Source organism: Cervus elaphus, chromosome 9 (genome assembly GCF_910594005.1).
Source record: "Cervus elaphus chromosome 9, mCerEla1.1, whole genome shotgun sequence".
NCBI classification, from domain to species: Eukaryota; Metazoa; Chordata; class Mammalia; order Artiodactyla; family Cervidae; genus Cervus; species Cervus elaphus.
In genome coordinates this window covers 45542859-45566600 of record NC_057823.1, presented here as the reverse complement: position 1 = coordinate 45566600, position 23742 = coordinate 45542859, and the positions used below count along the sequence as shown (strand labels likewise).

Below are 23742 nucleotides of genomic sequence, written 5' to 3'. Positions count from 1 at the left end.
TCCCTCAAATTCATCATCTCCCCGGGCCAGAGAGTGGGAAGGATGGTGGGTGGCTTCCCCATGGCCCTAGGCAGGGTCTCCTGATGATCAGGCCCCAGCAGTACGAGCGAGAGAGCTGGTCCCACCCACCCAACTCCAGCAGCCCCTCCACCCCTGGTGGAGTGGTCATGGCTGGCTTTTCTCCCGAGCCAAAGCCAGGCTCAGGAGCTGGGAGAACCCTGCCTCCTCTGCTGCCCAGCCACCTAGCCTGGACCCTCAGAGCTTCTGTCCGCATCCACAACTTGTCAGGGCTTTGGTGGCCTGAGCCCTCCTCCGTCCCACTCTGTGGCTCTTGTAGGCGTGGGCAAGGCTAGTCCCACCAGAGACTCCAGGGGAGCACCTGCTCCTGCCTTTTCCAGCTCTTAGAGGTACTGCATCCCTGGCTTGCAGCCCCTCCCTCCCTCCATCCTCACAGTAGTGCAGCATCTCCTGCCCCCTTCTTAGAAGGACCCTGTGATGACACTGGGACCCCCAGGGAATCCAGGGTCATCCCCATCTCAGGGGCCTTAGCTTAATCCCTCCTGCAAAGTTTTCTCTGCCCTGTGAGGTAATGTGTCCACAGGCCCCAGGGTGACTTTGGGGGACCTGAAGATAAGTTTCCTGTTCAGTGGAGGCAGTTTCTGCCTGGCCATGTGGCCAGGCCCCTGCAACCTCAGCTTCCCCCAGCTCACTGTAGCCTCTTGGGCCTTGTCGCTGCTGTCTCTTCAGGGGATAAACAGTTGTTACAGAAGCCCTGGAAACTCATCACCTCAGGATCCCCCAGGTTCATGGGCCGGGGATGACTTGGGACAGTGATGCCTCGCAACAGTTTGGGACTTTCTGGTCAGAGGAAGCAGTGGGACCCCCACCAGTCACATGTGGCCATGGATATAGAAATCGGTGACAACTTAGGCACCTCAGCTGCCCTGGCCACATGGGACTGGGGGCCATGACTGGACAGAGTAACAGAGAACATATTCACACTGTCCAAAATCGGGGTGCTGATCCTCAGGTTGGAGTCAGGGGGGTGACACCCCTAAGATCAGGTGAGGCCTTTCAAAAAGTGACTGCCAGGGCTTTCCTGATCACTCAGTGGTAAAGAATGCCTCTGCCAATGCGCAAGACATGGGTTTGATCCCTGATCCAGGATGATGCCACATGCCTCAGCAACTAAGCCCCTGCACCAGAATTGAATCTGGCGTGTTCTGGAGCCCACACTCCACAAGAGAAGCCACCACAATGAAAAACCCTGAATCACAACTAAAGAGTAGCCACTGCTCTGCAACTAGAGAAAAGCCTTTGCAGCAATGAAGAGCCAGCATGATAAATAATTTTTTTTTTTTTAATGATGGCCAAAGTGTCTATCCACTGGTGAATACAAAAATCCAGCTCCTCCAGACACAGGAGCGTCACTTGGCCACAAAAAGCAGAGAAGCCCTGACACTTGCTACCATGGGTGTGGATGGGCCCTGAGAACACGATGGTCAGTGAGAAGCCAGATATAACCACACCATGATGTTAATTTTAGGGGTCAACTTGACCAGGCTGAGGGGCACCCAGATAACTGGTAAAACATTTCTGGGTGTGTCTACACAGATGTTTCTGGAAAAGATGAGCATTTGATTCAGTAGACTGAGTAGAAAAATTCATCCTCACCAATTTGGGTGTCAGCCACCCATCAGGGACCCTTTGCAACAGTATCATTCTGATGTTTTACTAGACTTTAAGAGCAGGGTTGAGAGCATTTTAAGTGACCATCCAGGCCCTCCATGCCAGATGTGTGGGTGTAGGGGGGTTAGCGGTTCTCTGCTTGGTGATTCTGCACCCAAGGAGGTCTGGTGCATCACATTGTCCCCCCAAAAGATCCGGATCCCAGCCCCTAAATCTGTGAGCAGCACCTTGTGTGAACAGGATCTTTGCAGATGTCACTATTAAGATGAGGTCACACAGAGTAGAGTGACCCTGAGCCAATGCCTGGTGCCCTCATAAAAAGTGAGGACACAGCCACACAGGGAGATGAACACCGTGATTCACGGGTGGAGGCTGGAGAGATGGCACCACAGAAAACTACTCCAGGGAGTAGAGGTGACTCCAGACATAAAGTGGGTAGGGCCAGGAAGGCTGCTCCATACCCCACAGCACCCCCCATGCCCTGAGGATGTTGTTGGTTAGTTGCTCAGTCATGTTCAACTCTTTGCGACCCCATGGACTATAGCCCTCCATGATTCTCTGTCCATGCAATTTCCCAGGCAAAAATACTGGGGTGGGTTGCTATCTCCTCCAGGAGATCTTCCCCACCCACAGATCAAACCCACATCTGCATTGGCAGGTGGATTCTTTACCTCTGAGTCATCAAGAAAGACCCAGCCACAAATGTCCACAGTGCCAAGGGGAGTACCCTGCCCAGGGGTCCAGGACTGCCATTTAATTTGTAGCTTCCCCCAACCCCCATCCACCTTTCTGTCCATCCCTCCCTTCATCTTATTTCTGATACATTTTGAAGGAGAGACCACCCCCTGCCCCTAAATACTTCGGCATGAAAATAACTTTAAGAGATTGGTGGTTTGCAATTCTACAAAGACTTTTATTTATTTTTACTGTAGATCTCTTTAATTTTTATTTTATTAAAAGGACTTTTAAAGCACATCACCACAGGGCCATCATGAACAAATCCACATGTACGTACAACAGGTCATTGTTCAGGTGTCTCCAACTACACGTTGAAATCAAGGCCCCAGAGTCCCCATTCCCCCTTTTCTCTCTTCATTCTTGTCCATTTCTTGCCTGACAGCCTTCTTTTAAAACCATAGTCTTTGCTTCTGATGATCGGTTCCCCTCACACCCTCAGTGGCCTCAGTCAAACCCCTCAGATGATCATCCAGCCCCACATTACTCACCTTCCTGGGGCAGCACCTGTTTCTTCATTTACTTATTTGTTTTGCTGGAGTGCATCCTGCAGTATACTAAGCTAAACTGTGATGACCTGCCAGCCTGAAACATCCTGATTCCTTCTCCCTCTTGATAGGGACCTTGGGGTCAGTCATCACTTTCCCTAGGAACCTTGGCTTTCTTCCTGATCCTTTGGAATGTGACCTGAAAGCCCTTAGTGGTCCCAGGACACCTGAGTCCCCAGAACAAGTTGTGAGGTCCTAGCTGTTTGGAGGCTCTGGCTCCACTATCCCTTCCATTATTTCCTGGACAACTTCGTCCACTTTTCCTTTCCTCTATTTTCTCTTCCCCCACCTTTTGTCTCTGCTTGACTTTCTGGGAGAGTTCCTGCTGATGGTGAACTCCTGCTACTGTGCTGTTAACTCTCACCAGTCTGAGCTTGTCTGAAGAACACGTATGTGCATGCACGACCACCCACAGGGGTGCACCCAGGACAAGCCACTCTGGCCTGTTCCCCATCTGTCACCAGTAAGGGCTGGATACCACTTTGCCCCAGCTCCAACACTGTCTCCTCCATTCCTGACCTCTCCTCACCCCACCTGAGCCCCCTTCTCAGCATCCAGCATGCCACCCTGGGTGGGATCCCAGGAAGGGGGAAGGATGAGCAGGCACCAAGCCCTGCCCCCAGGGGGACTTGAGGCTGGCCAGGAGGGCCAGGGCAGGTCCCCCTGTGCCCTGAACACCAGCTACAGCCAGCAGAACTTTGGGTGAGGAAACAGGACAAAGCCTGTGGCTGGAACAGAGGGAGGCATGGGAGGGAGCGCCGGGGTCACACTGAGTGCTTCCTGGGATCCCAGCAGTTCTGTAGCTCCAGTGCCTGCCTCCAGGAGCCCAGTACTAGGAGGGAAGGGACAGACATAAGTCAGGATGAAGTAATCAATACCTGAGAGCATTCAAACACAGAAAAGAAAAAAGTTCCTCTCAGACCCCAAGAGAGAAACTGGGTGGAATGCAGCCTGGGGTCGGGAAAGGCATGAGGAGAAGGCAGGGAGCTGAGGGCTTCAAGAGGCAGGGGCACCTGCCAGGAGAGACAAGAGTCCATGAAGAGAAGAGACCAGGTGAAGGACCATCTAGTCATGGGAGCAGCTATGGCTGAGGGACTCCATGGAATTCGGGGCAGGAACCCAAGTCCGGTGAGGATGGCAGCAGACCCAAGGGAGAGACCAGTGTTGGGCAAAGGAGCAGGCCGTCCCCTCTCCCACCCAAAGAGCCCATGCAACTGTCCTGAGGTTCCGTCCAGCCAGGGACTGGGGCCAAGGTCCCCTTGGCGACTCGGCGGGCCAATCCTCCTCCCAGCCCATCTATTTACCTGTAAAGGGAAACCGGAAGGCTCTTTCGCCCCAAAGGCAAAAAGAAGGCCGTGAAGGACCGCTGGAGGCCACTAGGACCGGATGGCTTTAGGCGTGAGCACGCGGGGCCGCTCTCTTACCCAGCGGCGCACACGTCCGAGGGCTCTGGCCTGTGGAAACTAGCCCAAGCCCGGAAACACCACCACTTAGGGGATGTGGGTGCCCGTGACCTCCCGGGGGTGCCCAGAGGCCAGGTGTGCACGGGAAGGAAGGGGGCTGGAGTACACAGTCCGGCAGAGACGCTGGGGGTCTCGGAGTGGGGAGCCCGGGACCCCGGCGCAGAGGCGAGGATGAGGCCGGACGCCCTCGCGCACCCTGGGCCCAGGCCGCCGCGGGCACCTACCTGCGGCCGCGCCCGCACGTGCCAGCGCGCCCGGCCCGCCCGAGCGCCCGCGGCAGGGGTGTCCGCGCCACGTGACCGCCCCGCCCGCCCCGCGCGTGCGCCCTGCCCGGCGCCCCATTGTTGGCGGAGGCCGCGTCACGGGGGCGGGGCCGGGGCGGGGCGGCCGGCGGCCCGAGGGAGGCGGCGGGAGGGCGGAGGGAAGGAGCGTCCGCGCCGCCGCCGCCGCCGCCGACTAGCCGCCGCCGCCGAGAAGCAAGCAGAGCCGCGCCGCGCCGCCGCCGCCCGCGCCCGAGCAGCCCCGCCGCCGCCCCGCCCCGCCGCTGGATGCCGGCGGCCGGCGGCCGAGCTCCCAGAGGCGGAGGGCGGCGGCGCGGGCGGCGGCGGCGGCGGGGGCGGCCGGCGGCTGGGAGGCGGGAGCGCGGGCCCGAGAGCTAGCGCCGCCATGCCTAGCTCCACCGGACAGCCCGACGGCGGCGGGGGGCGCGCGCGGCGGCGGACCCGGGACGCCGGTCTGCGGGGACCCCAGCCCGGGTCCACCGCCGCCGCCGCCGCCCCCGCCCGAGGGCGCCGATGAGGCCGCGCCCGCGCCCCGGCCGCCGCCCGAGCCCGACGACGCGGCTGCGGCGCTGCGCCTGGCCTTGGACCAGCTCTCGGGGCTGGGGCTGGGGGGCGCGGGCGACCAGGACGAGGAGGGGGCGACCGCAGGCGGCGGAGACGGAGCGGGTGCAGCGACTGGGGGCGCAGACGGCGGGGCCGCGGCGGAGCCGGCGCCCCCCGACGGGCCTGAGACGGGGGCGCCCGGGGTGGCCGTGGCCCCCGGTCCGCTGCCGCTGCTGGAGCCGGACGTGAGCCCCCCGCCGCCGCCTCGGCCGTCGCCGCCCGACGTGTTCGCTGGCTTCGCGCCCCACCCCGCGGCGCTGGGCCCCCCGACGCTGCTGGCCGAGCAGATGAGCGTGATCGGCAGCCGCAAGAAGAGCGTGAACATGACCGAGTGTGTGCCCGTGCCCAGCTCCGAGCACGTCGCCGAGATCGTGGGTCGCCAGGGTGAGTGGCCGCCGTCGGGGGCGCCGCCCCAGGGGTTCCCGCGCGACTCGCCCCCACAGGGGCCGCCCAGCCCAGCCCACGGCTGGACACCAGACCCCGGCCACGCCCCGCGTGGGCTCGGGCCTCGGTGGCCGCCTGTGCGCCTTTGTCCTGCCGCTGGCCGCGGGAGAAAGTTGGGCGCGGCCCGCGCTCCTCCCCTCGGCGCTCCGGCCCCGCTGCCGCCTTTGTCTGGGTGCCTCCAGCCTGGAGAGCGCCCTGCGTGCAGCTCACTGCCTGGGGCCTGGGCCCCCGGAGGTTCCATCCCAGGGTTAAGGGGGTTGGTCGGGGCAGTGCCCTCTCCACACCCAGAAATGGCCCTGGGTGGTTCGCTCTGGTGTGAGGGGGACTAGGGGCGAGGGCATTCTGGCAGGGTCAGAAGAGAGATTTGGTGGCACAAAGAGGGTACACCTCAGGACTTGCCAGCCTGGGCACCCTGCTGGGGGTGGGGAACAGGACAGGGTGAGCGAGTATCCCTCCCGGCTGTCAGCCCCCAGTCAAGGATCCGGGGTGTGCACAAGGACCCCCTGTGAAAGCCACTTGGGGGGATCCAGCCCCACAGCTCTCCTCTGGCCAGGGTGTGGGGGTCCCAAAGCAGCATTGTCGGAGGTCTTTGCAGCCTCCCCATTGTTCTCTTTGTTAGAGAGCCAGGCTGGGTGACATCAGGCCGGCGGCCGCTCATTGGCCCTGGAGCTGCGGGGCGGGCGGGCGGGAGGGTGGTGGGCAGTGCCTGGCCCAGCACACACCCACCCACCCTGTTAGCTGCTTGCCCACCAGCCTCAACTTTCTCTTTCCGGCACCTCTGGGCTTCGGCCTCGCTGTTGGTCAGCCAGGTTCTAGAACTTGGGGTGGGGCCTGGGCGGGGCTTGAGATGGGGTTGGGGGACCTTGCCTCTGGGACCTCAGTCACGGGAGCTAGAGAATGGTGTGGGGGGCTTGAGTTGCGAGATGACCTGTCACCCTAACTGCCATGGGCAGAGGACCACAGGGATGCCTGGACACCACCCTCTACTAGTTCCGGGTGGGTGGGGCCTTGGGGCCAGCAAGCCTGCTGCTTCAGCTGCAGGTACATTCAGTCATTCATTTGTCCACCCTACATGTGGACACAAGAACGGCCAGGTGTGGTGCTAGGTCAGAGGACTGCCATCAGGGGGTCCTTGGCTATGGGCAGGTGCCAAGAGACCCCAACTGGACACTTCCCCTCCCTGTGCTGTCCCCTCCCTGCCCCCTGTAACTGCACTGGGACCTGGAGGAAGACAGCCACCCCACACCAAGTGTCCGGAAGCCCGTTGGGGGCAGATGTGGAGACTGAGGCCAGGGATGCCGCCCAAGGTCACTAGGCTGTTCCGTGGATGGTGGAGCATGAGGGCAAGTCCCCGTGGATGCGCGCAGCAGCACCTGGGGGTGTGGGCAGCAGGCAGAAGGCCCTGAGCCCTGGTCTCATCTGAGCGGTCTGGTGGCTGAGTCGTCAGGCTCCGCCCTGTCTCTTGTGCCTCTGATACCCGTTTACTAGGTGTCCCCTGGGTTCCCACTGACGGCAGGCAGCAAGGCAGGGACCCCCAGAACTCTCCCCACATCTAGGGTGGCTCCTCTCTGTGATGGGGGGTGGGGGGAGAGGTTTTTGGAGGTTTTTGTGAAAATTCTCAAGCAAGATGCTGGTTCACCCAGTCCCTGCCAGCACACAGTCGCCGCCCCGTAATAAGTCAGGTGTAGGGCCTCAGGGGGTGGAGCACGCATGCCAGGACAGGTCAGCAGCTTCAGCAGCCCTTGCTCCCCACTCTTGAAGTATCTGTGACCCCCATCTTCTCTCACCAGTTCTCAAGCACAGCCTCGAAGACACACTATGCCCTTTCTCCGGTCACAATCCCCCACCCTGCCCCGTCTACCCTGTGGGTCCCTGAACATGGAGCCTGTCCCTTTTTCCTGCTCTGCTGGCTCGAGTGCAGGGGTCGTGGCCTGCCCTGAACTTACTCTTTTGTCTGGCCGATGGTGCAAGGCCGCCCCTTCCCTGGAGTTCATGGAGGGGGTGTGCATCTGTCCAGCCTCCTCTGGCAACCAGAGCCACAGACCTAGGCTCTCCCTTTCCTGGACAACCCCATGCTGCTCCGGAAGCCTCAGTCTTTTCCCCCCTAGGTCTGTGCACCTTTTCGGCAAGGGGTAGGGAACCGTGACCCCTGGGTGCTCCCTGGTCTCTGAGGCTGAGAGGCCTGAGGGACTGAGAGGACCCACGGAGTGGGGGCCTCAGCCTGCCCCATGGTATCCCCTATTGAGGACCTGTCACCTCCAGGCCAGGAGGGTAAAGTGGCAGAAGTGGAAGTGCAGCCAGAGCCAGCTGGTAGGGCCGGAATTTGCACTCTAGTCTCTCGGGGCTCTTCTTGCACTGTGGGGAGAAAAGGTGAGCTGGGAGAGAACTAGTTCCAGGGTTGGGTGTATCAGGAGCTGACCCCTTTCCACAAACAAGAAAGTGGGAACTCAGAAGGACCAGTTGGGGGGGTGTCACCCCAGCCCGTCATCAGAAGTGGGCAGGGATGGCACACATCTGCTGCCATTGACCTTGGCCTAGTTCCTTCCGAGACCCGCCCCCATCCACCCCAGTGCCCTCCTGCCTGGTTCCCCTTGCCAGAGTCTGCAGTGTGGCCATGACTGGGGTATTGGGGCTGGGTCTTCAGCACCAGGCCTGGCCTGCAGCACAACAGGTCACAATCAGGAACAAGTGACCTGCCAGCCACCTAGGGTCCCCTCCATTGTCCCTTGGTGAGAAGGGCCTCTGCTTGCTATTCTCTGCCTGTGTGTGGCCCCATTCTTGTGGGATGGTCCTAGGGTGATGGGGGGCCATTCCTTGATGTTCTTATCTACCCACCCAGAGTGGGGAGCATAGGAAGAGAGCCATCCCCAGGCCCAGGTTGGGGGTCACAGCCTTCCCTGCTTGCACAATGGGTCCCTCTTTCACACAGGAGCCCAGACATCCAACTGTGACTCAGCCTTGCTCTGGGACAGCACCCCGCTGGGTTGTCCCAGCACCCGCCTGCTTGTGGAATGCTGTCCCCACTGTCCCCTTAGCCAGGAGTGCTCCCCCAGCGCACAGCCTCCTTCCCAGGGTGGTCCCCTTGGCTCCCCCACATGGCCTTGAGGTTCCCTGGATGAGTGTGGTCTGTGGTCACCTGCATGGGCTCTCTTGGGGCCTGCTCCCTTGAATGCCTACTGCACTCAGTGCGGGGGTGGCCTGGATCCTGGTCCAGGCTCATGTGAGCAGCAGGAAGCAGGATTGCCTGCAACTAGGTTGCCTGTGGGGACCCGAGGCCCTGCCTCTCTGAGGGCCGGTCCGGCAGCTATGGGGCTTGCTGGGGCCGGGGGAAGTCACCTGCCCTCTGTGGTTCTCTGATTTGGAATCCTGGTTGGGGCAGGGCCCAGGAAGCTGCATTTCTGCTGTGCCCACCAATTGGCAGTGGCCCCCAGGGTCACTCCTGGAGCCCCGGTCCCACGCCCCCAAGCTCTGCCATCTCTAGGGGTCTTAGTGTAGGTGGGGTTGGGGGGCCAGTGGCTGTCACAGTTGAAGTGGGGGTGGTGAGCTGGGCTCTGTTTGGCCACTGAGGGCTCCACCCAAGGCTGCTCTCAGGTCAGGGCAGGATGGGGTCCCATGAACAGGAAACTGCAGGGTTCCACCCCCCTTGAGGCTCCCCCACAAGGGCAGGCTCCAGTCCCTGGCCCATCAGATCCTGCCCCAAACCTGTGAGGCTGGGTCTGTTTCTGCTCTCTTTTGACAGATGAGGAAATTGAGGCATGAAATGGTCTCTCAGATGCCCAGGGTATCCCCAGCGCATCAGCCTTATATCACAGTCCTCCAGCCTCAGAGAGTTCTGAAAATTAGACATAAGATCTGAGAAGTGTGTACTGGGGCCTGGCCCAGTATAGTCAGGATGGGCTTCCCCGGAGGAGGGCATGCCAGGCTGTGATGTGATGCAGAGAAGGAAGAGGATATGAGAGTAACATTGCGGATGGGAAAGGTCAGGTGCAAGGGGACTGTAGGACAGGGCCTTCCCAGCTGCCAAGTAGGGAGGAGACATCAGGGCAGGCATGGAGGCAGCCATGGGTCAGGGTGCCTTTGGAGTTGCCAGAAAGGCCAGGCAGCCACCAAGGGGAGGACCCCAGGAGGGCATGAAGGGGATGGCCAGGGACCAGGAGGCGAGGCTGAGAGATGGCAGATGCCTGCTCCCCTGCCCTGCTTTTATTCAGCTGTGGGTGAGGGGCGCCTGCCCGGGACCCAGGCTCCATCAGTCTGACTTCATCAGCACAGAAGGCTTGCCGGCTAACTTTGTATCTTTTCTTGTTGAGAACTTAGCCACACTGTTAACTCCACTCAGAGCTACCCTCTGTGTGCATGGAAACAATATTCCTGTATCCTTCTGGCTTCCCAGTGCTTAGAGGGTGGGGGGTCTCCCAGTCTCCTGGGCCCCAGTTCAAAATGTCTCAGAAGGCCCTGGAGTCGGGGTGGGGTGTCAGGGGCCTGGTGAAACCACACCTGGCATTTAGATTTCTCGTGGGTGGCTTCCCCTTAGCCCTGGGAGGGCTGCTTAGATGCTGGGTGAGGTGCCAAGTCAAGGACCCTGCATGACTGACCCTCCTCAACAGATATCCCGGCCCTTTTTTGCAGGGTCAACCCTCAGCCCACCTGGGCAGCAGTGATGAACCCCCAGGGCATGTCCCCAGCTTCCCCTCAGTGGCTGGGACCACTGGAGGCCTGTGGAGGTGTTTTGACCTGAGGCACAGGATCTGCTGTTGGGGGAGGGTCATGTGATCAGAAGTTCCCACCACCCAGGCCTCGGGTTCCCCTCCAGGCAGTCTGGGATTTGGTGTCAGAGAGTCTGTGTTAGTATCCTCTGTCCAGTACAGTGACCAAATGGCTTAAAACTAGAATGCTCACAGTTCTGCAGGGTGGGAATCTGAAATCGGGGTGTCGGCGGGGGGCATGCTCCTTCCAGAGGTTCCAGGAGAGGGTCTTCTCTGGCCTCCTGACATCTAGTGGTATTCATGAGCTTTGGTGTCCTGGGGCTTGTGGCCACCTCCCTCCAGCCCTGGGCTCTGTCTTTACATGGCTGTAATCTCAGGGACACTCTGTGTCCCTCCCTCCATCCTTGGGCCTCAGTGTCCCCTCTGGTCCTACAAATCCCTGCCCCATAGCAGGGGGATTGTCAAAAAGGCAAAGAGAGGCCCTGTTGTAGGTTGAAAGGTGTCCCCCCAAATCCATGTCCACCTGGAATGTCAGAATGTGACCTTACTGGGCAAGAGTCTTGGCAGATGTAGTTAAGAGTGCGGTCATGATGGGTTGGGGTGGCCCTGAATCCAGTGACCAGTGTCTCTATAGAGGACGAAGGACATGTAGAGTGGCAGTCTGATGTTACAGCTGGAAGGTGGGGGCTCCCACCCAGGTCACCGGCTGTCTCATGCAGCTGCAGCCCTGGAGGGGCTGTCCAGGGGAGGGGTCCACGCCCTTACCATGTCTCCCCCTCCTCCACCCCCAGGGTGCAAGATCAAGGCTCTGCGAGCCAAGACGAATACCTACATCAAGACTCCAGTGCGAGGGGAGGAGCCAGTCTTTATCGTGACTGGCCGCAAGGAGGACGTGGAGATGGCCAAGCGAGAGATCCTGTCGGCCGCCGAGCACTTCTCCGTGATCCGGGCCACGCGGAGCAAGGCGGGCGGTTTGCCGGGTACCGCGCAGGGCCCACCCAACCTGCCCGGACAGACCACGATCCAGGTGCGCGTACCCTACCGCGTGGTGGGGCTGGTGGTGGGGCCTAAGGGCGCCACCATCAAGCGCATCCAGCAACGGACGCATACATACATCGTGACGCCCGGGCGCGACAAGGAGCCGGTGTTTGCCGTGACGGGCATGCCCGAGAACGTGGACCGGGCGCGCGAGGAGATCGAGGCCCATATCACACTGCGCACGGGGGCCTTCACCGACGCTAGCCCTGACAGCGACTTCCACTCCAACGGCACAGATGTCTGCTTGGACCTGCTCGGGGCGGCCGCGGGCCTCTGGGCCAAAGCCCCCAACCCAGGCCGACGGCCCCCAGCCAGCCTCCGTGGGGACACTGCGCTAGGTGCCCCGGGAGGCCCTGAGTCCTTCTACGCGGGCAGCCGCGGGGGACCTCCGGTGCCTGTGCCGGTGCCAGACGCTGGCCCGGCCAGCCCCTACAGCGCTTCTGGCAACGGGGGCTTCACCTTCGGCGGGGACGGTCCCGGGGCCCCCACGGGGCCCCCCGCCCCCGAGGACTGCGACTTTGGCTTCGACTTCCTGGCGCTGGACCTGACCGTGCCCACCGCGACCACCATCTGGGCGCCTTTCGAGCGGGCCACCCCGCTGCCGGCCTTCGGCGGCTGCTCGGCGGTCAATGGGGCCCCCGCGCCACCAGCCCCAGGTGCCCGACGCAGCAGCGGGACCGGCACACCACGCCACTCGCCCACGCTGCCAGAGCCCGGTGGCCTGGGCCTGGAGCTCCCGCTGGCCCGCCGGCCTACACCGGACCCAGTGGGCGCCCTGCCTTGGCGGCCCCCACAGGGCTCCCTGACGTCCTTCTCAAGCAGCGCCAGCTTCTCCACAGCCACCTCGCTGCCCAGCAGCTCGTCGGCCTCCTCCTGCTCGGCGCTGGATTCCAGCGCCCCAGAGAGCGGCCGTAAGCCCCCAGCGGCCCCAGCGCCTGCGGCCCTGGCGCGGGAGTGCGTGGTGTGCGCCGAGGGTGAGGTGATGGCCGCGCTGGTGCCCTGCGGCCACAACCTCTTCTGCATGGACTGCGCCGTCCGTATTTGCGGCAAGAGCGAGCCGGAGTGTCCGGCCTGCCGCACACCCGCCACCCAGGCCATTCATATCTTTTCCTAGCTGGGCCCCTCGAGCGCGCCGCGGTCCGTCCCACCCCCCCCCCCCCCCCCCCCCCCGGGCCCTTCAGTGGGCGCAGGGTGGGTGCGCAGGGCCTGGAGGGGAGGAAGGGGGCGGGGCAGCGGGCTGCGCGGCCAGTGTTTACAGATGAGCTTTAACTCTTCCGGTCCCAGGCGTGGAGACGACGCGGCCAAGCGGCACCTCAGTTCTTAACAAATGACAGTATTGAGTCGACAGGTTAAAATAAACCAGAGAGAAAAGGCCTGCTTGCCTGCTTGCACTTTTTATTTAAGACACTCCCTACCCCCTACCCCCACCCCCCGCCCCCAGCCCAAGGTGATCTTTTTAAGAAGAAAAAACAAAACACGATTTTTACAACTCTGGGGTGTACTTTTGTATGTAGCGGATATCAATTTGACAGTGTTTGTTTTCCCACGGTCTCAACCTCTGCAGAAACTTCCAGGAGGAGGATGGCTCCCTTTGGGGGGATCATATGGTTACCCTGTAGTATGTATGCCGCGCGCAGGCCGGAGGGGGGTGGGGGGGAGGGGCGAGGGGCGTCCGGAACTTTCTAACTTTTTTTTAATTATTAATCCCTTTCTGCTGTGGTTTCTGTTCACAGTTTTTAATTTTTGTTGTTTTTAAAAAAGAAAAACTTTTACTTTTTACCTCTTGTGTATATGTAGGGAATTTATAGGGAAATATGTACTTTATGGAATAAATTTTAAGACTAAAATATATTTTATTTTAAATAAAGTAACGGACCTTTAATCTTACACAGCTAAATTACTGATTATATATTTGCTGAGCTGACCTAAGGGTTCAGAAAATTGTATCAAGAGTTTTATTTTTTGACTTCAAAGCCTTCTTAATAAAGTCTTTTTACTACACGTGAGACCTTGGCCTGGTGTGGAGTGGGTGGGCATGGGGGAGGGATGGGGGTGGGGGCTCAGATCCAGCCCCACCCACCTAGTTTTCCAGGTCAAAGCGTTAGGGCTCAGGGTATTCCACGTCTAGGCTTTTCCACAATCCAGGTGCTGTTGGCATCTTATCGGGGCTCTACAGAGAGGTGGTCCAGCCAGGTCCTCTTATCCTCAGGACCCCACATCCTAGGGGACAACCAACCATGGGGACAGCTGTGAGCCATGTGGGGGAGTGGTGATATTGGTTGCTTCCTGGGGTACCTACCTGCTGCCGTGGCACTCCCATGCCCAGCAGGATGACATTGTAAAAAGGAGGGGCAGGTCTTCCTCCCAGGAGGGGTCCTGAGGTCTCCTGGGCCCAAGGAACATCTGAGTAATAAGCCTCAGGTGTTGTCCCCCAGGCATCTAGTTGGGAGCAGAGGACTATGGGGTGTAGGGCTGCCAGACATGGTTCCTGAGGACTGGGACTGGCCCAGAGGCGAGGACTGAGGGACCACAGGCAGCTGGCAGGGGCCACCAGAGCTCCAGAGGTGGGAGGAAGCTGTGGAGTGAGTTGAGGATGGGATGTGCTGACAGGGAGGGGCCCAGGACTGCTCCAGGGACAAGCCCAGAGGCCAGGCGACCACAGGCTGCTGGCTCGGGGAACAGGCGCTGAGGAACCTGGAGAACAGAGCAGCCTGGAGGGCTTTCAGGAGAAGGCCGAGAGTTTGGGATGACAGGAGCATCTGAAGGGGCAACAGGGACAGAGAGGAAACAGCCAGAGATGGACAGGGCACCCCCAAGAGCAAGTGGTGGCCACCTCAGACCCTCTGGTTGGGATTAGTCACCCCAGGCTGTGGAACCCAGGTGGGTCTCAGGACAGACCCTGTGCACCCAGGGTTCCAGTCCAGTCCTGCTGGAATGTCCCCATCTGTAAATAAGGAAACACCTAGGTCCACACTCCTGGCACTGGTGAGGCTCCAGTCTTGGAGTGCATTGGTACATGGCCCCCAAAAGATACAGCCCTGGAACCTATGTGTAAGAGCTTACAGACTGGTCTTTGCAGCTATAGTCAAGAATCTTGAGATCATACTGCATCAGGGTGGCCCTGTAAGAGAGTGTCCTTATAAGAGAGCAGGAGTCACAGACAGGCGGAGAAGCTGTGTGACTCTGGAGGCTTCTCTGTCCATGGGATTCTCCAGACAAGAATACTGGAGTGGGTTGCCATTTCCTCCTCCAGGGGATCTTCCCAACCCAGGGATCAAACCCGTGTCTCCTGTATCACAGATCGATTCTTTACTCTCTGAGCTATCAGAAAAACCTTCATCCTGCATTAGGGGGGCCCTAAATCTAATGTCTTTGTAAGAGACACAGCAGGATCACAGACATGGGGAGAGAAACTGTGTGACACTGGAGGTGAGACGGGGGTTGATGCAATCACAAGCCCAGGACGCCTGGAGTCCCCAGAAGCTGGAAGAGGCAGGAAGGACTGCCCACCACCCGCCCTGGAGTCTTCAGAGGAATCACGGTCCTGCCACACCTTGATCCCTGACTTCTGGCCTCCCAGAACAGGAAGAACATATACCTATTGTCTTAACCCGCCCACTTTAAGGTAATTTTTTAAAGCCACCCTGGGAAACTGATATGGTAGGTAGGCTAGATTGAGGGCTTGACTGGATGGCACAGTCAGGTGCAGATAGCATGGCAAAGATTTAGAGGTGATGAGATCCCAGGACACATCCAGGGGACATAGAGTGGTTGATCAGAGGGACAGGTGAGAATAATGGGAGACGAGTTGAAAAGGTGAATTGGAGCCAGGCCTTGGAATTCCTCCTTTAATCTCTCCCACCTGTGTCAGGACTTTTATTGGGTCCCCCTTTTTGCCACAGTCTTCCTCACCCTTGGACCTTCCCCTTTACAAGGAGAAAGACACACCATCCCATACTGGACTTTGGCCAAGAGAATTCAAATGTAAATAGCCCCAGGTGGCCAGAGGTTCCTCTGTGGGCCACATCTCTCTGGAACGTTCCAGTCCAGGATTGTCCCATAGGGCATCTTGTTATGATGGCACTGTTGTAGACCTGTACCGACCAGTACAGAACCCATCAGCCACATGGGTGATCCAGCATCTGAAATGTGACTTGTGCAACCAAGAGATTGAATCTTAAATGTTGTTTGGCTTTAATTTAAATTGAGATAGCATCAAGGGAAGCTGTTTACTATATAGACTCTTTTAAAGCAGAGAAACAGGACGGCCAGTGTGCCCAGAGATTGTGGTGAGAGTAACAGGGAGTGGAGGTCCTGATCAGAGTGGCCCCAAGGTGACAAAGCCACAGGGGAGGGAAAACCTGTGGGCTGATGCGGTCGGCAGCATAATAATCCCAAAGACATCACATCCTGATCCCAGGGCCTGTGGACGTGTCACCTCATGCAGCAGAGGGGACTCTGCAGGTGGGATTAAGGCCCCTGAGATGCGGACAACCCTGGATTCCCCAGGGGGAGCCCAGTGTCATCACAGGGTCCTTATAAGAGGGAGGGGGAGGGTCTGAGGCAGAGATACAGAAGATTTGCACTGTTGGCTGTGAGGATGGAGGGAGGGGCCGCAAACCAGGGATGCAGCGCCTCTAGAAGCTGGAAAAGGGGGGAACCAGTGCTCCCCGGGAGCCTCCGGAGGGGACAGCCCTGCCCACGTGTGAATCTGAGGACTTTTGCCCTCCAAGACTGTTAGGGAGAATAAATTTGTGTTGCTTTAAGCCCCCACATGTGTGGTGCTTTGTTTCAATATAGGAAACTCACACAGCTGTGTTAAAAGCTGCCCCAGCACCTTGGAGAAATGGCTGATTCTATGCTCTGTGCAGGGAAACTACGAAATGAGCCTAGACATCTTGCAGTGCCAGAAAGTAAGGACATCCTCAAAACACCCCATGAGAATGAGGGCACATCCAAGGGACACCGAAGCCAGATGCCAGAGCTGAAATAATGCATCCTAGAAGATGGAGGACGCCTAGTGAACTTGAATTTCTAATACACAGTGGATCATGCTTTTAGTCAAAATCTGTCTCTAATATTGCCTGGGACACCCCTTGACCTGATGATCATTCAGTTATTTACCTGAAATTCAGATTTGACAGAATGTACTATGTTTTTATTTGCTTCATGTGGTAACTCTATGAGGTATGGAGGGGAATGAGAACCCACTGATTTGCAGGGAGATACATATATGCTGGAGAGTTCCCTCCTGTGATTCCTGAATTCCACCCTGACTTTAAAGATGCAGAGCAGCCTAACAGGATGTGGACAACATATTAAAAAGCAGAGACCTCACTTTGTTAACAAAGGTCTGTAGTGTCAAAGCTATGATTTGGCCACTTGATGTGAAGAGCCAGCTCATTGGAAAAGACCCTGATGCTGGGAAAGATTGAGGACAGGAGGAGTAGGGGGCAGCAGAGGATGAGATGGTTGGATGGCATCACCACTCAATTGGACATAAATTTGAGCAAACTCAGGGAGATAGCCGGGGACAGGGGAGCCTGGTGTGCTGCAGTCCATGGGTTCCGAGAGGCTGGGACACGGCTTAGGGACTGAACAACGCCAGGATACGGGGTGGCGACTGGCAGGTTCGTGAACCTGGAGCAGAATTAATTCCCCACACATTTATGGATATGGACTGAGCGCCTTGATCCTTGCCATTCCAGGAGCGGTTTTGCCAGGAGGAAGCCAGAAAGCCCCAAGCACTTTTGCTGCTATTAACCCCTTGCGCCATCCCCAGCCGGGCCCCTCCAGCGGCTGGGAGGGACCAGAACTGCTTGTCCTCTGTCGCCACCGTGTGGCCAGAGCTGCACTCTGCCCGATACCGCTGCAGAGGCCGCTCCTTATTATTTATGTAGTCAAGTGGGCATAACTGCCCTTGGCCCAGGCCTGTGGGCTCCTCAGGACACAAACTGGTCCCCTTCCACAGCCCACCATCCATCGCTCAGCAGCTCAGCGCTGGCACGCAGTGGACCCTCCCTAAATGTTTGCTGATTGAATACAAGACAGGGACCGATCCACCCCACCCAAATAAAACTGAGGGTTTTTTCTCTACCCTAATCAGATCCCTAACTGCCTGACCTCCTGAGGTCCTGAGATACTGAGCACATTTAAATACATACTTGAGTGGGAGAGGAGGTGACACAGACGCTGGAGGCCACCTGCTTTACACCATCTGACCATTGGGAATTTACCCTGGTGTCCAGAGTGAGTAGGGCTTGGAGTTTATTCTTCCAGATAATTAATGTAAGTTCTCCCCCTAGGCACTGTGGTCATTTGGGGCCTGGATCATCCTCTGCGGGGTGTCCTGGACACTGTGGGGGTTGACCAGCATCCTTGCTCTCCCATTCGATGCCAGGAGCCCCCCTTCCCCAGTTCTGATGATGAAAATGTTCTAAAGTCTCCCCTGGGGGCAGGAACCTCCCCTCCCCCAGTGAGAACAGTTCATCCCATTTTTCAGGGATTGGACCAAATTGGCCCTGAACATGCTGTGTCCCGGAATCTCCCCACATACCCACCCACATGGAGGGTTCCACTTGCAGAGTTGGAACATCTGATTTTGGTTTATTTCAAGCAACCCTTAAGATGGATTCATGTCCCAGCTAAAATGACTTATGCTTGACTCGTAAAACTTTTTAGCGTTGGAAATGTCACGTGTAAATCCAAGCAGAGAGGGTCAATCCAAAGGACCCAGCTTCAGCAAATAACCAATTCTCAAATTTCCCAGCAATTCTTGGCTGTTTCTCTCCACCTGCCCCACCGCCACCAGGCTCTGTAGCAAACTGCATTTGTCCACAAGGCCAGGATGCTTACTGAGTAACACACGTAGCCACAATGTCACCATCAGAACTTAAAATTGTTAACAATAACTGTAAAAAAAAAAAGTTAAGACATGTGGGATCTAGTTACCTGACCAGGGATCAAACCTAGGCCCCTTCCGTTGGGAGTGCAGAGTCTTAGTCACTGGACCACCAGGGGAGTCCTCACGGTAAGGCTAATTTCTTAACAGTAACTCTCTGGGCAGCATTTCCCTTTCCTCGAGTGTATTGTTACTGTTTACAAGTCAGTTGGTTTCAATCTGCATCCGGCGCATACTCCCTGCAGATCTGGCTATCATGTTTTGTTCATGTACTCTAACCAGCGGTTCCCAACACAGATCCTCAGAGTGGATGAGGAGGTTTAAAAAATATCAAAGCCTGAGTCCCCCCAGTTATGCTGTAATTAGTCTGGGTGCCACGTGAGCAGCAGGATTCTTTTTCAATTGTGGTAAGCATAATAAAATTTACCACTTTGAAGTGTACATTGAGTATATTCACAATTTGGCCCGTCCATCACTCCTATCTCATTCCAGAATATTCTCATCACTCCAAAAAGAAATCCAACCTCCATTAGCAGTCACTCCCTACCCCCAGCCCCTGACAACCAGGATCTGTGTCTGTGGATCGGCCTGCTCTGGACATTCCATCAGTGGAATCACACCCTGTGTGTCCTTGTGAGTCTCCTTCCCTCATTGAGCATCGTGTTCTCAAGTTTCATCCATAGTGTAGGGAGTGTCAGGGCTTCTCTCCTTTTATGATTGAAGAATATTCTAGTGTATATATGGACCACCTTTTGTTATCCATTCATCCTTGAGGGATGAATTTTTTAATTAAATGTTTTTGTGTTAAAAAATTAAGGAAAAAATTTTGGCTGTGCTAGGTCTTCATTGCTGAGTACTGGCTTCAGTAGCTGAGGCACACAGACTTAGTTGCATAGAGACCTAGGAATAAAATTGCTGAATTATTTGGTAATTCTATGTTTAATTTATTGAGGAACCAAGGAACAGAGTTTTTTGGGTTTATTTTATTTTTAATTTTTGTCGAGCTACGCTGGCATGTGGGATCTTAGTTCCCAGATCAGGGGTCAAACCTGCACCCCTGCAATGGAAGCGAGGAGTCTTAACCACTGCACTGCCAGAGAAGTCCAAAACAGAGTTTTTAATTGAAATTTTTATTGAGATCTTGTAGATCCCCCTGGAGTTTTAAGAAATAATGCTGATCCCTTATACATTCTGTCCAGTCTCCCCCAAAGTTTGCGTTTTCAAAACGACAGTCGGTACCTCAACCAGGATACATTTATATCTAAATCAGATTTCCAGGTCCCTCAGTTTTTCTTGCATTTGTGTATGTGTGTGTATTTAGTTGTCTACAGTTTTATCAGTAGGGTAGGTACATGTATACACCACCACAGTGGCCTATTTCCCTAACCTTGGCAACCACTCAAATGTCCTCCATTTCAAAAAGGATATCATTTCAAAAGTGTTGTATAAACATAATCTTACAGTATGTGAGACTGTAAGTATGTTTGATATTGTTTTTGTTTTTTGCTCAGCATGATTCCCCGGAGTCATCAGGATTTTTTAAACTCTTCAGTGAGGCGGTCTGATATTATTCAGGTTGACCTACTTACAGCTGTTCCCCTAGCAACCCATGTACCTCAGTTTTCTCATCTGTTAAATGGGGAGAGGAAAGCCCCCAGCACTCAGGTGAGCTTTGAGGATTAGAGTAGATGGGGAACCAGGTGCCCGCAGTCAGGACCTGGAGCCTGCGAGGCTTTGTGATGGCACGCCAGGTTGCCATGGCACCAACCAACCTGCCTGCCCGGGATGCTACAGCCCTGGTCCCGCCTCGCTTGCTGGTGATTGGAAGAGGCATCGTGACACATGCTCCCACGGACCAATGAAGAGGTAGTCCAGAGGCTGGGGTCTGCCGACGCTTTAGATTGGAGGAAAAGGTAGAATTGAGTGAAGCCAAATTTTCCCTCACTCTTCAGGTTTAAATAGACTTTCCGTGGTTTCTTTAAAAAAAAAAAAAACACACACACACAAAAACGGCCTGGTCATCCCTGGAATGAATTCATTTCCATTTCATGAAGCTCCAGCCCGTTGTAAATGCCCCAAAAGGTGAGGCTAATAATTCTCCTAGTAATTTCATTTCTTACGACACACAGTTAACCTCTCTGAAGAAGATTCCAGAAATTTTCAGTGTGAGGGTGGTGTGGGCACTTTGCCATCTCTCGAAGTTCTCATACCTAGAAATAAGAATCGGCCTGGGAGGTTATGAAATTAATATATTCCGTGGTTGGTTTATTTTTAATAAACCACCATTGTAGGCTCAGGGTGTGGGCGATTCTCACAGATTGTTGCTGTTCTTACGCCCACAAACAGATGGAAATAAATACTCTAGGTAGGTCATTTTGCAAGATGCACAGTTAAATGGACCGTGGATGTTTTGCCTCCCCCCCACTCCCAGAAACAAATGTTCTGGGTAGAAAAGGGGCTGGGTCCTTTCATGTTTTGGCATGTGTGTTAGTTAGCTATTGCTGGATAATGCATCACCCCCAAACTGAGTGACTTGAAACATCCATTTATATATTAGAGTATTAGCCAGGAAAAAGAGTGACATTCTGACACACTGCAGCATGGATGGACTTTGAAAATACCATGCTCGGGACTTCCCTGGAGGCCCGGTGGTTAAGACTGTGGGCTTGCACTGTAGAGGGAATGGGTTCCATCCCTGGTCTGGGACCTAAGATCCCACCTGCTATGCAGCAAGGCCAAATAAATAAATTTTTTTTAAAATTAAAAAAAAAAAGAAATATGATACTCGGTGAGAGAAGTCAAACATGAAAGGCCACACAGCATGTGATTCTGTTGATGGGAAATGTCCAGAACAGAAAATGGGAAATGTGGATCTCCAGGCAGATCCACAGGCACAGAGTGGGTTCTTGGTTGTCAGGGGCTGGGGAAGTGGAGGGGGTGAGGAGTGACTGCTGATGAGGACAGGTGTTCTTCTGGAGTGATGGACTGTTCTGGAACTAGACAGGGGTGGTGACTGTGCAACACTAAATGCACTCAGTGCCATGGAGCTGTACACGTTAAAATGGTGAATTTCATGTTATGTTACCTCAGTAGTAATAATAGTAGCAAAGTAAAAAAAATAAAAAAACCACAAATCACACATGGTTTGTGTACTTCTCTGCTCACACCCCATTCCTCTGGATTCTCCAGGGAATCCAGGGAGATTCTAAACTCTCCCTCTTTTATGCAGAACAATTTCTCTTCCCGGGCCTGACCACACTCAGGCCTGTGACCTCCCCTGATGGGCCCCCAGCCCCTTCGTTCCCTCCCTTTACCTGTTCTTTCACAAAATCACCAGGTGGGTCTTTCCACCCAGAGGCAGGAATGCACCCAGTCACAGGGTTGAGAGACAGAGCAACACTGATGGTTTAATTTTTTCCATAGGAACATATTGAAAGTCATTCAGTTGTCTGACTCTTTGAGACCCCATGGACTATAAAGTCCATGGAATTCTCCAGGCCAGAATACTGGAGTGGGTAGCCATTCCCTTCTCCAAGGAGTCTTCCCACCCAGGGACTGAGCCTGGGTCTCCTGCACTGATTCTTTCCAAGCAGGCAGTTCAAAGGGAAAACCTGCTGGGGGGTGGGCTCAGGTTCCCCACCCTGACCTGCTGGGTGACCTGCTGCAGGTCTCGTCCCTCTTCAGGTGCCCCTGTGCCCTGCCTGCAGGTGGGTGCCTGTGGGCCCTGGGATCCTTCCCAGGGCTGTGAAGGGTCACCTGAGTGAGGGTTGCAGCTCTGCCTGGGCCACGTCTCCAACCCCTGAGACATCTTCCCATTGAATACAGCAGATGGGCTTGAACCTCCCACCTCCACAGGCAGCCACGCCAGGTTGCAAGGATGTCATCAAAGGGCTCAGAACCTTTGTTCAAAACCTTGGGATTGGAACCTCCCTGGTGGGGGAGCTAAGATCCTACATGCTTCATGGCCAAGAAACCCAAAACATAAAACAGAAGCAATATTGTAACATATGCAACAGAGACCTTAAAAATGGTATACATCAAAAAAAAAAAAAAATCTTAAAAACAAAACAAAAAGCCTTGGGATTTGCTTCACTCGACCTGATCCTGACCCAGCACAGGGAGCCTGATGGATTGAAGAACACTGCCCCCTACAATCTGGGTTCAGGAAGCAATTGTCTTTTCCAGACCAGCCAGACTGAAGCCTCTGAGTTCTCTCGTTTCTGTTGGCTCACCAGCCAGCTCTTTCCTGAACTCATCTTCTGACACTATCCTCTTGCACATAACGGCCAGCTGTCCATCAACCAGAGCCTCCAGCTCTAGGAGCACACACGCCCCACCCTCTGTCTTGCCCTGGCATGACAGAGGTCACCATTTTCCCAGCCTCCCCATCCGTGTCCTCCCTGCCCATCCATTAAGCAGTGTTCCATACTTGAGAGTTTTGGTCATGGCAGAACCCCACTCTGCTAAGGATTTCTGTGTTGGTGAAAATCTGGCCCACCTATCTGTGTCACAGAGAGCAGTGGGCTCAGATCATACCGGGTTTGGGTGCCCCCTTGCCAAAGCTCCTCAAATGCCCCAAAGAGAGGCAGATGGGGCAGGCTGCAGAGTCAAGTCTCCTTTAATGAAAAAATAACAAATCCAGACACAAGTCTGGGTTGAACAGTCATGCCAAGATGCTAGACGAGGACCCCCCCCAACCCCCTGCACACTCCCTATGCTGTCCCCAAGGACGTCCCTCGGGGAGGAAAGGGGGGCAACAGGGGCAGAAATGGACCCTGGGTCCTGGGTATCAACATGCAGAGGTCCACTCTGACCCTTGGGATCGCTAAATGCTCTGTAGCATGAGGATGGCATGCTGAAGGTGCTGGTGGGTGCCTGGGGCACAGCCATGGCCCCGCAGGATGCCCAGTGGGTAGGAGGTGCCAGGCTGGCCCAGTTCCCAGACTGTGAGCAGCAGCTCCTCACCACCCCTGCTCAGCACGAGTTGTTCCTGATCTCCGCTGCCACTGACTGCCAATGTGGGGAGAAGCTGGGGTGGAAGGGAGAAGAGGCCCCGGCCCTTGGGGGGCAAGTGGACAGGAAACTGAGGGTGCCCTGACCTGAGTTTCAGTGGCTGCGGCCCCCCCCCCTCCCCCCGCCGTGGGGACTCCAGGCCAGGAGCCAGGGCTGTACCGCACAGACAGGGAGACCAAGGCTCAGATGGGAGCCCCTGCCTATAACCACCCAGTGAGACCTCCTACTCAAGCCTGTGCCCTGGGGAACAGCAGCTCCTCACTGATGCCAGCTCTCCCCGCTGCTGGGCATGGCCATTGGAAGCCAATCCTGCCCTCTGAGACC

At 56.1% G+C, this 23742-nt stretch overlaps 1 protein-coding gene across 1 annotated transcript; it reads left to right on the top strand.

Annotated features, from left to right (window-relative positions):
- Positions 1 to 4856: 4856 nt before the first annotated feature.
- MEX3D (mex-3 RNA binding family member D) lies at positions 4857 to 13510 on the top strand. Its single transcript, XM_043912723.1, is given in 3 exon segments — positions 4857 to 5134; positions 5136 to 5703; positions 11258 to 13510. Coding segments are annotated over 3 exon segments (1962 nt in total). The 5' UTR covers positions 4857 to 5101; the 3' UTR covers positions 12619 to 13510.
- Positions 13511 to 23742: the final 10232 nt, after the last annotated feature.